The following is a 15,636-nucleotide window of genomic DNA, read 5'->3' on the forward strand; positions in this document are numbered from 1 at the left end:
GGTCTCCATAGCTCAAAATAATCCCAAAGGTGCTTCTGGCCAGATGGAGAGCAAACCCCTTTATTTGCATGGCATGCTACACTAGCCTTCACCTTCCACAAGATTGCGATTGCGTCCTACCAAACAGTTGGTTAATGAGCTGCTGTGGAGCAATGCCAGCAACACAACTGACACACACCTAATATGAAATTGAAAAAGATGTCTACTGCCAAAGATGTGCTGAAAAAAATCTGTCTTTGTTGCATTCATTTTCTCATCTATAGAGAAAGTGGACAAGATGACTTACAGCAGATGTGCTGCAATTTTGAAGGCAGATGCCCTGGCAGATACATGCGGATGTCTCTGACCCTTTTCCTTGTTACTGCATAGTAAAAAAGAACATAACACATATCCTCAGTCAACTGAACTTGCTGTGTTTTATGTGTTATTGCATGCTATTCTATCATTTTTATGAATTCTGTTTATATAAAGACTTTATGCAAACCACATTTACTGTTTTGCTTTGTATTTGCTCATAACACGTTTAATAACAATAATAAAAACTTTATAGGAGGAGGAAAGTGCCACACTGAGATTTTTACACAAATGTCCTGGCTTAGATGGTGGGATCCTCTAAAGCAGTTGCATATAACACCCTTGCACAAGGTAAAATGGAAAATGTCTTGTATGCCTCATCCTTTTAGCGTAATGCAACAAAACCAATATATTGTGACTTTTAATGTCAGCAATGATCATTTTTTCCTCTTAGTGCAATTACTAAAATAGAATATATTCCAAGGAAAATAAACTGACAATTCACACTGAAGACAAACGAGTATCTAGTCTTTAAAACAGAGTTCATAGCATGTAAATCAGAGAGCAGTGAAGTGGAGCCACACAGACAGACAAATAAGCATAAACATGTTGAATGTGTTTAACCTCAGAACATGAGTTCACACCTCTGTGGTTAAAGTTCACAAAATGTAAGTGAAACACCACTGCTGAGATCAGAAGGTTGCTCATTTCTTTAACTTTTAGACCTCAGCTTGAATAACTGTTTTTGTTTTTTTTACTGTGTTTTAGAGGATTTATCCTTTTCAAATATTCTCAATAATAAATAGATTCACATGAATATATTAAAGCCTAGAATGACTGAAAGGACTGACTACTCTTAGCAACTACATATCGGAAAAAAGATCCTGAGTCAGACTGACTACTCTTAGCAGAGTAGTCAGTCTGACTTTATATATTATTGCCAACAACATACAGTATGTTACTTTTAACATATTAGGGTGATTGCGGTTATCGACGTTACACTCCATGATGGTGCTGGATGGAGTCAGGCTTCATGTAGACATGGGATGTACTTCAAAACAGACCATCATACAGTGTTTGCATCCAAGCCAGAAAATCTGACTTTTACTGCCTGAGGGTGAAAGAAAAAACACCTTTTTTATGTTTATGGTGGAATAACCAAAAAGTCAGAGAAAAAAAAATTTGGGACAGAAAAAAATGGATACCATACATGTAACACACCAAATAAAAGCATTAATACATATAACACTACTGTATACAGAAAAATATGCAAGTGTGTGGGCTTGCAACATGACAGATAATCATATGATACAATGATCCACTCATGCGGCAGGGTGTCTTTATGTACTTTATAATGAAGGTTGTTTTTGTTTTGTCTGTGCTCCCATGCGTAGTCAGAGTGCTCATTTGCTATCAGAGAGTGTCAGTTGTGAAGATTACTGTATGCTTCAGTGTCTCCTCGGGCATGTTGGACCCTTTCTTCATCACACTAATATACCAATTTACAGCCTTGTAAAAAAGAAAAAACAGAAACAAATGAAGACATAACAAAAAACCTTTAGCACGTCTCAAAAATAGGTAAATGTAACATCAGATAAACAACTACATATCGGAAAAAAGATCCTGAGTCTGAATTTGTTTGCTAAAAATCAAGCTAATGTGTAAATGTCTTTTGGTTAATAAAGAAAACAAATTAGCACAGTATCCTTTTAAAAGATTGAGAAAAATGAGCATTAAAAATCACAGGCTACATCCCAGCAAAATGACCCGTTCCCAGCGCTGACACATAAATGATTTGGATTCTGTATATTCTGTATTGCATGTTCTCCCCGTGTATGCGTGGGTTCTCTCTGTGTACTCCGGCTTCCTCCCACCGTCCAAAGACATTTATGTTAGGTTGATTGGTTACTCTAAATTGCCTATAGGAGTGAGTGTGAGTGTGAGTGGTTGTTTTTCTCTGTCTGGCCCTGCGATGGAATGGGTCCAGGGTGTACCCTGCCTTTTGCCGAGGGACTGCTGGGATAGGCTCCAGCTTCCCAACGACCTTTCATCAGATTAAGCGGTTAGGATAATGAATGAATGAATGATAAAAAACTGAAGAAATACAATGAACTTATGAATGATAAACATTAATAATAAAGAAAAAACATAAAATCCCATTTAAATAAGATTTACTTTTAAATATGTATATATATGTGTGTGTGTTTGTGTATATATATATATATATATATATATGTATATATATATATATATATATATATATATATATATATATATATATATATATATATATATATATATATATATATTTGTATACACATATATACACATATATATATATATATATATACACACACATTATATATATATATATATATATATATATATATATATATATATATATATATATATATATATATATAATGTGTGTATATATATATAATGTGTGTATATATATATATATATATATATATATATATATATATATATATAATGTGTGTATATATATATATATATATATATATATATATATAATGTGTGTATATATATATATATATATATATATATATATATAATGTGTGTATATATATATATATATATATATATATATATATGTGTGTGTATATATATATATGTGTGTGTGTGTGTGTACACAAAGAATATAATTAGAGAGGGCTGAAGAACAGAGGCACTAATCATGGCAGCACAGGACCAAGCCTTGAGTACCAGGACCATCGAGGCTCACATCTACCACACCAGGCAGGACTCCAGGTGCAGACTGTACAAGGAAACCCCTGAAAGAATCCAGCACCTCACAGCAGGGTGCAAAATACTGGCAGGCAATGAATACATGGAACAACATAACCAAGTAGCCGATAGTGTACAGGAACATATTTGCAGAAAACGGACTGGAGACACCTCCCTAGGTGACTGTGTCCCCCTTACTGGAGAAGTGGCTCGAACAGATACCTGGAGAAACATCAGACATTTCCATACAGAAGAGCACAGTCCTAGGAACAGCTAAGATATGGCGTAGGACCCTCAAGTTCCCAGAACTGGTAGAGCACCTGAGATTGAGATGAATAGCCAGAGAATATGGGAAGGGTGGGTGAGGGGAGAGTGTTTTTTTTCTTTTTTTTCTTTTTTCTCTTTTCTCAATTATAGTACAGTGGCGTAGTAGTTAGCACTGTGGCCTCAGAAAGAAGTCTTCCAAATGACTATAGAGAACAAAAGTAGAACATTTTGTTATTTGGCGGTACAGAACGCTAAATGACAAATGCCATTTGTCTAAACACACTTTCAAATGAGGAAAACACTGTTCAAATGTCAGTGCAGTGAAAAACTCTGGTCTGCTCACTGATGCCACATCAATATAAATTCATGTAAATGCAAAAAGAAGAAGAAATTGATTTAACAAAAAGGCCACAAAGGTTAGTCTTGAGTTTGATTTGAAAAATAGCAACAGTGCTACTAAAACTGAAAGGTGTTTATAATATAATCTCAAAGTGTTTCTTATAACTGCTGTAAGACTGGTGCTATCTGCGTTGTGTATCTGCTCTTATCAGTACCTATCATGGGACTAACAGAAAGAGATCAGATGCTGTGAATTACTTAAAATGCAAAGTATTTGTAAATAACCTTGAATGTTTGCAGTATTTTTCTCATTCTTTTTTCCCAGTGGAAAGAACAACTTTAAGTGTAGTCAATATTTACATCTCAGAATCATCCTATGTAAAACGTGAACATACAGATATGCTCACTGAAAATAACTAATTCATTAAATATTTTTTGCAAATGCACAGCTACAATTATTCAGTTTTTTTTTTTTTTTTTTCTTAAGTGTGTTGGGAGTTATTGGGATCTTTGGTGCATCTGAATGGTGACGGACGTTATTCTCTCCTACAGAAAGCTGCATTCACAACTACTTTAAATGCTTTTTTTGGGTTTTTTTTTTTAGCTGAGGTTTTTCTTCTTTTACTTTGTGAAAGGGCGAAAATGCTTTACACCAAATCTGCAATTTGCTGCGGGGCATGTCTGGATTGTTGGTGAATGTTTGTCTTTGTATCGCAAATGTGTGTGCCTTTGTTGGACTCTACAGTGTCTTATTTCCAGGCACTTCAGCATCTCAGCTATCTGTATAAAAGGTCTCGGATTTGGCTCTTGAGCATTCTAAATGCAGGCATAAAAGAAGCAACAAAAGAAACACTTACAGCAACATTGCCATATAAGGAAACTAAACATGCTTCATCTTTTTGCCCCCACAATCTACATTTCTTTCTCTTATTTTTTAATCTACATACCCCTTCCTGCATCAGAAGGCTGTGTTTTCCTTTGCAGGCACGGATTGTACAGATGTTTCCTTCAAGATGTGTTTATACCCTTTGTTTGTGCAAACAGTAGCAATGTGAGGAGGCCATGCATGGGAGGGCTCTTGTTAAATGTGACTCTTCTTAAGAGCATGGTATGTATGAGACCCTAATGGCATCGCAATGACTCACATTTTCATAAATGCCTTCTTAGTGGCGAGTTAAGCGCACTTTAAAGAATAAGCAACTGCCTGCAATACACATGTTCAAAAATCCGAAACTTTTAAGAACAAAGCATTATTTTTTATCAAAAAATGCTATAAGATCAAATATTCTTCAGCAGCATGAAACTTTCATCTCAGATGAACCTTAGATTTGGAGCAAACTATTTATTCATTCATTAATTAAAAAAAAAAAAAGAATAAAAATCTGAGGGGGGGGGGGGGACCCACAATAGAAGCGATCTCGTGTACCATTATGGTAGGTCATTTAATGCAAGTGTGTGTCTTTGGTGCAGACCCCAGAGACGAGACACCTGCGCCCGGGCTGTTTCACATGGCTCTTTCCTTTCACTTCTTGCTCTCTCCAACATTTATTAGAGTTCTGGCTTTACAACAACAAACAGACAAGAAGGGATGATCATGCTTCAACTCAGAGGCAGCAGACGTTTTTTTTTTTTTTTTTTTTGCCTCACAAAATGAATATTGATATTATGGTTTGCAGTTTCCAGCTTCAGTAGCAGTCTGCATGTGGCTGGAAAGGCTTTTTCTTACAGTTTAGAAAAAGAATAGCACGAGCTGGAAAAAGGTCAACAAACTCAAACAAGCACTTTGTCAGGTTAAACCAATAAGATAGCCACATGTAAACACAAACGGGGATGCTATTTAAAACAAACAAACAAAAAGTAAACTGATAAAAGCTATTTTGGTTAGTCGGCTGAACCTTTAGTAACAAACAACTTGAGGGCTTCATTTATACATAATGTATAAAAATAGTCTGGGGTCAGTAACAGCTGTACAGTAAACACATTTTAAATAAACTTTGTGTTTAATCATTTTGTGCCTTCCGACGTGGAGCTGAAGAGGTGGTCCAGGTGCGGAGCCGTGTGGTAAATAGGCTTCACTGGCTGCTGTTTACATGCAAAGAGATTTCTATTCTTAACCCATTTATTCAAGTAACCCAGTTTTTTTTTTTTTTTTGTGGTCTTTGCATGAGAAGGACTCACAAGCCTGCTGCGATGCTTGCTTGTTAAAAACACAGCTCTGATGAATAATTTCATATTTGGCTCATCTGTCTATTCATGTGTTTTTAATTCACTGAATTTAAAAGTGATTTAATGTATTTTTAGTCTTTTAGAACTGAGACCTATAGAACCAAGTTTATTTATTATCCAGGACAGTTTCTTTGGTCATTTTGTGCTTCTGCATCACAGGAGAATTAGATTGTGTGACAGGTATTAAAGATATTTCAAGACGCATATTTTTTATTTTTGTTTTTTGTTTTTTTATTTTTTTAATCTTACTTTGCTCAATAAGCCTGCTACACTCATCGACAAATTAAGTTAGACAGCCAAATGTTGAATTTTCTGGTAATGTTTTACCAAAAAAAAAATCATACTTGTTTTAATTTATTTTATTACTATTGTGTGTTTAAAAAGTAAAAAATAAATATGTTAAGAAAATGATTAAGATCAGTAACTCATATAGCCGGAACTATGACACAAAACTTTCTGTCTTGATGTATTTCAATTTAACCCTGAAAATCCTGCACAGACTAAACCACCAGTGACATCTGACATTTGATGTATGACAGCACACAGATGACACCACAGACAGAGATCATAACCTATATTGCACAGGCAGCCGGCTATATGATTTTAGATTAGCCCCCCCGTTTTTGAGAAACTGCTACATCTGAATGACTGAAGACAATCATCGCAGTCCAAACCAAACTCTCTTAAAACGAAGATATTCCTCATTTTTCAATTGAAATGTCAATCAGAATGAGTTCAGTATCCACTCGAGATTACCCACAATTTCTGCTCCTCTGAGACATTTACTGGCAGCAGCAGCGATCACAGACTGCAGCTCTCGCCAGATGATGGAATGACTTTGTGGGCTTGTGCCTTGGGTTTCCCTTTCTGTACTCTGTCAAAGAGAAGCCTCCAGTCACTGTTTAGTGGCAGAAGATGCATTACATTGCATTGACACTTGAAACAGTCCCTAAGGTGCTCTACCGGGGCTTTGACTGACAGACCAGCTTGGGAAAATTGTGTTGTCCCATAATTCACCAGATGCTCAGTGTTCTGTGTAATCTTGTAGATTCCCTCTCATTTTTACAACTAAAGCTACACAGAGCAGTGTCACTCTGTATGTATGTGTTGATAACTTCCTTTTTTTTCTTGCTTTGCATTATCGAAAATGAAAATACTTTTTTTTATAGAGATGCAGGAATAGTTTTAAATGATCAAAAATTGAAATGTTTATTATTAATATTATTTTATTTTACTATTTTTTCTGTCTAATTTACTTAAAAGAAATTAAACCTCTGCTAGTTCTCTGGTCAATATGATTTAATGACTGCTTATTCCTCTTTATGGTCCGTTAACATTGTCAGTTAAAAGTTGTGAAAACCTTGTTTCAGAGAGGATTATTCTGGGAGTTCATAGTGATTAAAGCAAAATTGAGTTATGTCCAAAGAAGTGTTGTAAATTGCTGAAAAACTCACACATTTTCGCAGAACCTGAATTAATCTGTCACACCGGTTCGCTGACATACTCGGGAAAGTTTATTTTATGGCTGGGAATTGTGAAGTGCTCAACTGTCGCGACATGTATTTTTGTTACAAAAACAAAATCACAGTTGAAACATGAATTCGACTAATTTCTCCTAAGCTGTAGCTTTTTTTCCATAATTTGGATAACTATTCTGCACTTTCTGCCTTAATCCTCTTTCTGCATGACTGTCTTCGAATTCTTGCTAATCTTTTAGTAAAACAACAGACTTTATTTGTAATGCACGATGAGATATTACAATGCTTCATTTCAACTTCTTGTCCTGTCAAGTTTTTTTTTTTTTTTCCAAACCTTCCAGCTGATGTAAAATTACTCTAATTTATTCAAATATTTTTCTTATTTCCTCATGAATCACAAGTCTTTGTATCCAACATGCTCTTTGTATCCAACATGCTGCTACGCAGTTGAGCATTTGAGTTCATGTATTTATGGTATTATTCAAATGCTAAATTAAAACCAGCCCTGGCTATTAGAGATGCTGAAACTAAGCAGAAAAGCAACCAGTGGTCCGGACCGAGGCAAAGCTCCAGAGGAATACCTCCGACAGGCTGAGCAGCACAGGCTCCCAGGCTGCCTTCACATGTAGAGCAAAACATCCATGCTGATCTGCTTAGCCGTCTTGAACCTCAACCCCCTAATGAACGAGGGCAAAAGAGCTCTTGGGCTTAGCCTCTCCCTCTTACCCTAACTTAACAAGATGTCCCCCTACTCACAGACTTCCCCTCTCTCACATACATACACAAAGGCACAGCCACGACAAAGACACACACCTCCCAAACCCCAAACCACTAACCCTCAGACCAATCTGTCTGTGGCACTAAAGTATTATTAGACTTACACACTCTCAAAGGGGAAACAGTGAGTGCTGAGAGCTGGAAGATGAGATATGCTACAGGGGCTACTAGTTCCATTAAAATGGCATTCACTGGGGCCTTTGTTATCATCGGCCCTGACGTTTTCAGGATGTAGTGGGGTTTGCTGATCCATGACCATCTCATCTATCTTTCAGGATTTGAAGGAAGTTGGTGTGAAATTGACATCAATGAGTGTGGTTCGAATCCATGCCAAAACCAGGCCGACTGTGTGGACCAGGTCAATAGTTACAGGTAAAAAGTGTTACAACCAGCAGTTCATTTCTCAGCAGAGAAGAAAGGTCAGGATTTTTCATTATAAGCCATAAACTTGAGTAAATGTACAATGTTGGAAGCAGTCTGTGTGTATGTGTTTAAGGAAACATACACTTATTTTTTATGTAGATTACTCTGAGATAAACTTTTGTTTCCTTTTTTAAATCAGGTCAAATTGTTTTGAGCCTAATTATTTTCATGTTTTGTTTCTTTTTAAATCGATAGTAGCTCATATTTTTCGATACCATGAAGATAAACAGGCTTAATATGATATGTATTTAATATCAGTCAGTTCCTATAGATTTTTCTTTCTGTGTGTGCACCTGCAGGAAACATAAATCCCCTATTTTCTATCTGAGGAAAATTGTCAATATAAATGATTTTTCTCTTGCAGGTGTGATTGTAAGATGGGCTTTTCTGGCCTTCACTGTGAGCAAGACGTCAATGAGTGCTCCTCTAGCCCTTGCAGCAATGCAGCCATCTGTCAAGACCTTGTGAACAAGTAAGCATGAATATGATTTATAGTCTTAATTTTTTTTTTGGCTTATTCCTTTTTTGTTTCGACTCTGCACCTCATCTATTTTTCATAGCGTGGATTTAAAAATCGCACATATCAGTAAAGGCCAGGCCCAATTAATTTCATGAGTGTGTTTAGAGAGGCAAACAAACAAAACCATTCTCCAAAGAAAACACACGAGGTTGTGGTGCTGCTCTTTAAAGTCTTTCGCCTTATATAACAAGCCCGTCTTCATCCTTGACACACATAAGATTCCCTTTTAAAGACGGCAAGCGAATTCAGCAGGAACACATCATGTATCTAGATTGGGCTCTACTCCACCGGTGCTTTTCACCGCTGTGCTTAATGGGAGCCACGGGGCTTCCTGGCTTAGTCAGACAGATGGATAGTGAAGTCCCAGGGCCAATTTGAGTCCTAAATGGTTTGTTTCCAGTTTGTCTCCCATCATGACTTTGTTCCCTCGTGACCTGGCCCTGATCAGAGCCCTCCCCTGGCTCCACAGTCCAGGGAGTTCATACCAGGTGCGTTGCAAAACCACCTTACCTGGATCTCTGTGTCCATCTTCATCTCCCTGAACCAACAAGCAAAGCAAATCGGTCGGTATTGCTCTGCTGACTCATCCTCTGTGAAACCCTTTCAGCCCATTTCAGTGTTTCCATATCCAGCTTCTTATGATCATTCCAGACTAATTGTGATGGAGGGCAGCAAAGACAGTGTGAGTTGTTTAAGCAGCGCTGGGACCAGTCCAGCCTTTAACATCCTCCACTAAAAGCACTTCTGATGTCTTTAGCATATTTAAGAAAATTTGTTAGATATAACTGCTTTACTGATAAATGTATCTAATCAAACATTATGCTTTAGCTTTTAGTATGGAGGTGTCTAATTGGATGATTTCTTATTACTTCTTTTTCAAACACAATAACTGTCTCCTCTGAGATGTGTGGTTCGGTGAAATTAGATCCAGAGAGGGACGCGGATTGAATAAACCATATCATTGGACAGATTGAGCTCCTCTCTATAGTCATAAGCCATCAAGCGAAATTTAAATTAAGTTACACACTAGAAAAATTGCTTAAGCATTGTTATTTTTCATTTTCTATTTTCTTTTTTTTTTAAAGGATCAGCTTGACAATTCAGGAAATCTTTTGCTTTTGTTCTCTTAAAGGCACACAAATCCCACTTTTAACTGCTTTCTTCAAGGCTGTGTATTTATTTACTGAGATGAATAATTAAAATAATTCTAAAATGTGTAAGAACCCACCATAAAACTATCCGTTTACTTTCTGACGCGTTGGTAGGATTTTACCTCATCCCTTCATCATTCAGAGTTCTCCCATCCTCTTTAGGTTCCACTGCATTTGCCCTCCTGGTTATTTTGGAACGCTGTGTGACCTGGATGTGAACGAGTGTGAAGTTTCACCTTGCCTACATGAGGGCATCTGTATCAACATGCCTGGGGGCTTCAAGTGTGTCTGCCGGCCTGGATACACAGGTAGCTGTTTTGCCCTTAGGTGACATAAAGATCAATATAAGAGTCTAAAAAGCTTATCATGATGACTGCAGCGGCTGCCTGCTTTTGAGGCAATTCTGACACAGATCTGGCTTAGTGTATCTGGTTTTAATTGACCTGCAAGACACAGTCTCTGCCTTTTAGTAAAGCTAACAAAACAAATCCACGTCACCTGTTTTATCTGATAAAAATGTTGGTTTTATGTGATTTCATCAGTCCTTTTAGTCTCCGGATGCTATTGTTGTTTTATAAATATATATATATATATATATATATATATATATATATAGATATAGATATAGATATAGATATATAGATATAGATATATATATATATATAGGTGTGTGTGTGTGTGCGCGCACACCATCCAAAGCAGATCCCTGTCAGGTACTGGGAAGATTAATTTCATTTGTCTTCCACTCTGTATCATCAATTTATCCTTCCCCAGTTGAGAGAGAAAAACGGGCGGGGGGGGGGTGGCTGAATCTCAGAGGTATTGCGACTCTGGAGAGCAGAACCTGACACACATGGCCCAATTCCCACAGAAGCAGCTTTTATTATTAGGCCTACACACAGCATAGTACAAGTCATTACTTTTTCTGTTTCTCTAAGCTCATCTGAGGAAACAGGGTCCCCCAAGAGAGCAAACGGCCAGAGGATACGGTCCGGATTGGCTCAAATCAACCAGAACTCATACAAAATATTTGCTCTAGTAACATGTTGCAGCATTCCAACTTTTTCTAAAATAGATAAATAAAATAAACACAAAAAGAGATGAGTTCACGGTGGAACTCTGTTCTGTAGCTATTTGTTCTTTGAATGTTTGTCTAGACTTACATTTGCCTTTCTTAGAATGACTCTTCTTTGTTGCAGTAGCTTAACTAGAATTAATTAAATGTACTTTTATGGTGGGAAGTGCCATCTCCTCTGCGGCTGAAGTACTTGTGAATGACTTGTTTTGTTAGACAATGAGATTAACATATTATCTACTTTTGCCATCAGGGCAGTGAATGGGTACTCTACTTTTTGCATTCAAAAGGTTCTATTTAATTTTCATTTGTTGCAATAGTTGACGCAGCTTACTGATAAATCAGTCTGGTTTTATGTCGCTTCAGTTGTCATGTGATTAAACTATGTTGACACTTCATTCCCACCTGCATTAGCACTGTTATGGATTTGGATGCTTGCATCTGCGTTTGTAATAAATGTGGCTTCAGGATGTCCTTGCAAACAGATGCAAAGATTGTCTTTACACTGCTGCTGTCTTATTTTTAAAACTAATGGCAAATCTTCAAAGCCTTTTTTTAAAAGACATAACAAGAAGGCTTTGAGTAAAAACAATAGTCTGAAAAAAATTGAGCTTTTTCTGTTTTTTATCATATTTTTCTATCGCTTTATAAATGTCAGCATGACCCACATAGAGAATAAATAGAGAGATTAAAGACTTTTTGTTCCTTTTAGTCTGCTGTGTTCTTCACTTCTTTACCGAGTCAGGTGTCATTATGTTTTGCTTGTTCAATTAGACTCCAGTTCAGACCTAATCACATATAATCGTGCTTTATTTTTAGATACTGTCATTTGGTTGTCTTCTCTCAGCTGGAACGCATACTTTGACAGATGCTTAGATCTCAGTTGACAGAATATTATTTAGGATGTTTGGCGTAAAAGGCTCTGTAGTTCCAGTAATATATTATTTAACTGTACATACTGTAGGTGCCAAACTCTGTTTGGAGGTCATAAGTCACTGCAGTGACATGATTAATGGCTGATCTTGTTTATATAAATCACGGTTTAAGCACAGTATTCGTCACCTTCTGTTTTCTCTTCTTCACCCATCATTAGTGAGTGCGCTCCCCTGAGTGATTGTACAGTGCAATCAGCACATTGTCGCAGTTTCCACAGTCAGCACATTGTTGGATGATGATGCTCAGCCTTTGCTGTGTTTCTTGTTGTTGGTGAGGCTTTAAGAAATACAATCTTTTTTTTTACCTTGTGAACTTATAGAAAGTGTGGATATGTCTGTATTTGCCACAGTGTCTGCATTTGTGATGTAGTTTCTATTAAATACAAGTAGAGCTTTCTGTCCAATTCAGTGCATTTAGAATTATTTTAAACTATTAACTATTAACTATTTTAAAGCAGTTCTTAACACTCTGAGACAGAACCCATACACACACACACACACACATATATATATATATATATATATATATATATATATATATATATATATATATATATATATATATATATATATATATATTACTCAACTATATAGGAATTGTATATTTGTTTTAATATGCCAAACTCATTAAAAAAAATCTCAAAAAATGTATAGTTGAAATACATACAAGTATCACACTATTTTCTGTTTATGTTGAACAATTATAAAACCCACATTGAGTCCAAATTAATTGTAAATTTGCATAATCATAATATTTATTTTAGTTTCATACTGTGGCTATCCCAGACCAGTATCCCACTAGTGATGCTAGTCGGCTTTAACTGTTTTCTTTTAATTTGTTGAAATATACTGGCCAAGTAATACAGTTTATTTCTAATCATAAAAACTAATATTTGTTTGTAAAAATTATGCCTTTTTCACAAGGAAATAACATTCTAGAAATAATTTACATCTAAATTGTATTTGCATGTATTGTCATGGTTTATTTTGTAGTAATTGAGAATACATTTACAGATTTTTATTCTGCTTTTTCTCAATTCCATTACACCTCCTATTGCGATCACACTCCATCACTCTCTCTTTTACAGACTGCATTACAGTATTATCTCATTTTGTAGTTAATCTTTTTCACTGCTCATAAAAAAAAAAAGTACAAAAGAATAGTTGTTAAACTTTTTTTTTTCTCTCTAAATGAAACAGCTGTGAAAATGATGGATTTTGTGGACTATAAACACAGTTTATTTTATTTCATGATAAAACACAGGAGGCAATAAATAAATTCCCGGTCCTGTTTTTTTTCCATCTGTCTGAGCTTGCAGATGAAAAGCTAACCAGATGATTAACGATGGGTCAGTCGTCATTTTTCTTCTCTCGTTTCCTGTAAGTCTTCAAGATATTTTAGGAATGGCACGTAATCTCTGGCACACTTACATGATAAATAGCAGCCTATAACATCCCTACTTCTAAAATTAAACAACACTTATTGATTTGTTTTCTTTTGTTTTATAGTTTTTCTTTTTGTTAACAAAAGAAAGAAGAATTGTAAGTAGGACTTGCTGTGATTTAGAATTAAACAATCATCCATGTCATTTCGAAATGGGTGTTTTGTTGTGCTTGAGGGAGGGAGACTGAATTTTATTTATTTGAATTTTACGCTTTCCCCCCCCCCTTTTTTGCTAGTACCATAAATTATCAAAATAATCAGCACTCCAACAAAGGCTCAGTGAACATTCAGACTTGAAGGTGTGAAAGGTTTTTCCCTTCTTAGACACTTTTATTTGTAACAATTTTAAACTCTAATGATATGTGACAACTTTCCAATTATTTCAGAGCTGTTATCTATTGAGTCATCATAGGAGAACTTTCTGTCGGAGTAACTCATCACCCAAACCAGGGATAAACAAAGAAGAAAGAAACCTTATTTGTACTCTTTGCTTTCCTGGCACTTAACTAGGCAGACAGCTTCAGTTTATTTAGTCACCCTTTCAAATTTGTTACTTTACCTCAACATTTAAATGCACAATTTCATTTGTGGTACCCCCAGAGGTGAAAAGTCACATAAAAACATAATTGAGCAACTTTTCTGTAAAGAAACGATGCCTCATTTCAATCATGCATGAGCTCATTGATGTAAATCAGGAACTAAATCTAATTAAAACTGACTGGTGGTGACATGGTCTCTGGAGGATTAACAAAATACACATTGTGTTAGAAAATGTTCACCACAAGAACCCCTGTGCTCCAATACCAATGCTACATCTAGCTTGCACATTTATACTACCTGTAAGTCCATTTACATGCAGCAACTGAGGACAAAATAATGGCTGTCATGCCACAAACAAGTCGGACTTGTTACATCGAAATTAAAGGAGTCCATAGAATTCTTGTATGCACACAACAAAGTCAAAAGCAAACAGAACAACATAATAAGAAATCATTTTTGTGTCGTCAGTCATTGTCCTATTAGATACCTCCTCTGTCCAATCAGAGTTTGAGCAAACACAGATGTATTGGACAAATAGATCAATAATAACATTTATTAAGTCCATATCTACCTTTAGATGCTCTTTCACTTGGTTTTATGTGAAGCAGTAAAGTCTGGTAAAGCTCTAATAACATTTCTTTCCATGTGCTCAACATTAAGCTGAGTCCAGTTCCACTGTACAGCAACCTCAGTCTGAGTCCAAGTCTGGAAAAGGATTTTTTTCTGGTTGCAGGAAGTGTCAAGTAAATTCAGACAGCGTCTGCGTTCGGAAAGGCTTATTACTGGTCCATCTTTCTAAGAGTCTGCGGACCTTTATGTTCTTTGTTTATTCTTTGAACTGCTCTATTTCATCAGCAAAGTCTCTGAAAAACTGAATGTGTCCTTTGAAGTGATGTAGTGGCTGAATGAAGTCCTTTCGGAAGTGAAGATGTGAAATCTCTTCAAAGCTTCTATTCAGTGTATTGTGGGATTCCTACCTTTAGTCCATTTGCTGGTGTTGACAGGCTTGGTTTGCTAACTGTGAAACAGGGTCCTCGTTGATATGCTTGCTTTTCTTGCCTGCTGTTCTGTTTCTGGATGAGTATTTTAGATCGTCCCCGCACCCTCCACCCAATCTGTTCACCTACGGGATTTATATCAACAGCCGTGACTCCAGCCATCCCTTCTTTTGTTAATGTGTGTTTTTCTTTTCAGTTTGAATTTAACATGCATTTCCTAGTATGTTCTCTGATGTGGTCTTCTGACATGTGAGCACCTACTTATAAGATGCAGGTTGAGTAAAAGTAAGTGATTTACAGGACAACAAAAGCAGGTATGTGTTAGTCTGACTGGCAGGCGAACTGACACTGACGAGGCGGTTTTACATCAAAGTTATGATCACAGACTTCGGTTTCGATATGCCTATGCATTAAAACGATG

The 15,636-nt window shown here is 36.3% G+C and overlaps 1 protein-coding gene across 1 annotated transcript in view; it reads left to right on the plus strand.

Moving 5' to 3' along the window:
* eys (eyes shut homolog) overlaps window positions 1-15,636 on the plus strand; it is a gene marked incomplete at both ends in the record, with an annotated part of 188,641 nt that overhangs the window by 75,753 nt on the left and 97,252 nt on the right. The window contains 3 exons of the mRNA XM_079248768.1: window positions 8,405-8,501; window positions 8,917-9,024; window positions 10,386-10,531. Coding sequence (XP_079104894.1) covers window positions 8,405-8,501; window positions 8,917-9,024; window positions 10,386-10,531 — 351 coding nt within the window. The remainder of the gene's footprint in view (window positions 1-8,404; window positions 8,502-8,916; window positions 9,025-10,385; window positions 10,532-15,636) is intronic.

Source organism: Telmatherina bonti, assembly GCF_933228915.1.
Source record: "Telmatherina bonti genome assembly, chromosome: 11".
NCBI lineage: Eukaryota > Metazoa > Chordata > Actinopteri > Atheriniformes > Telmatherinidae > Telmatherina > Telmatherina bonti.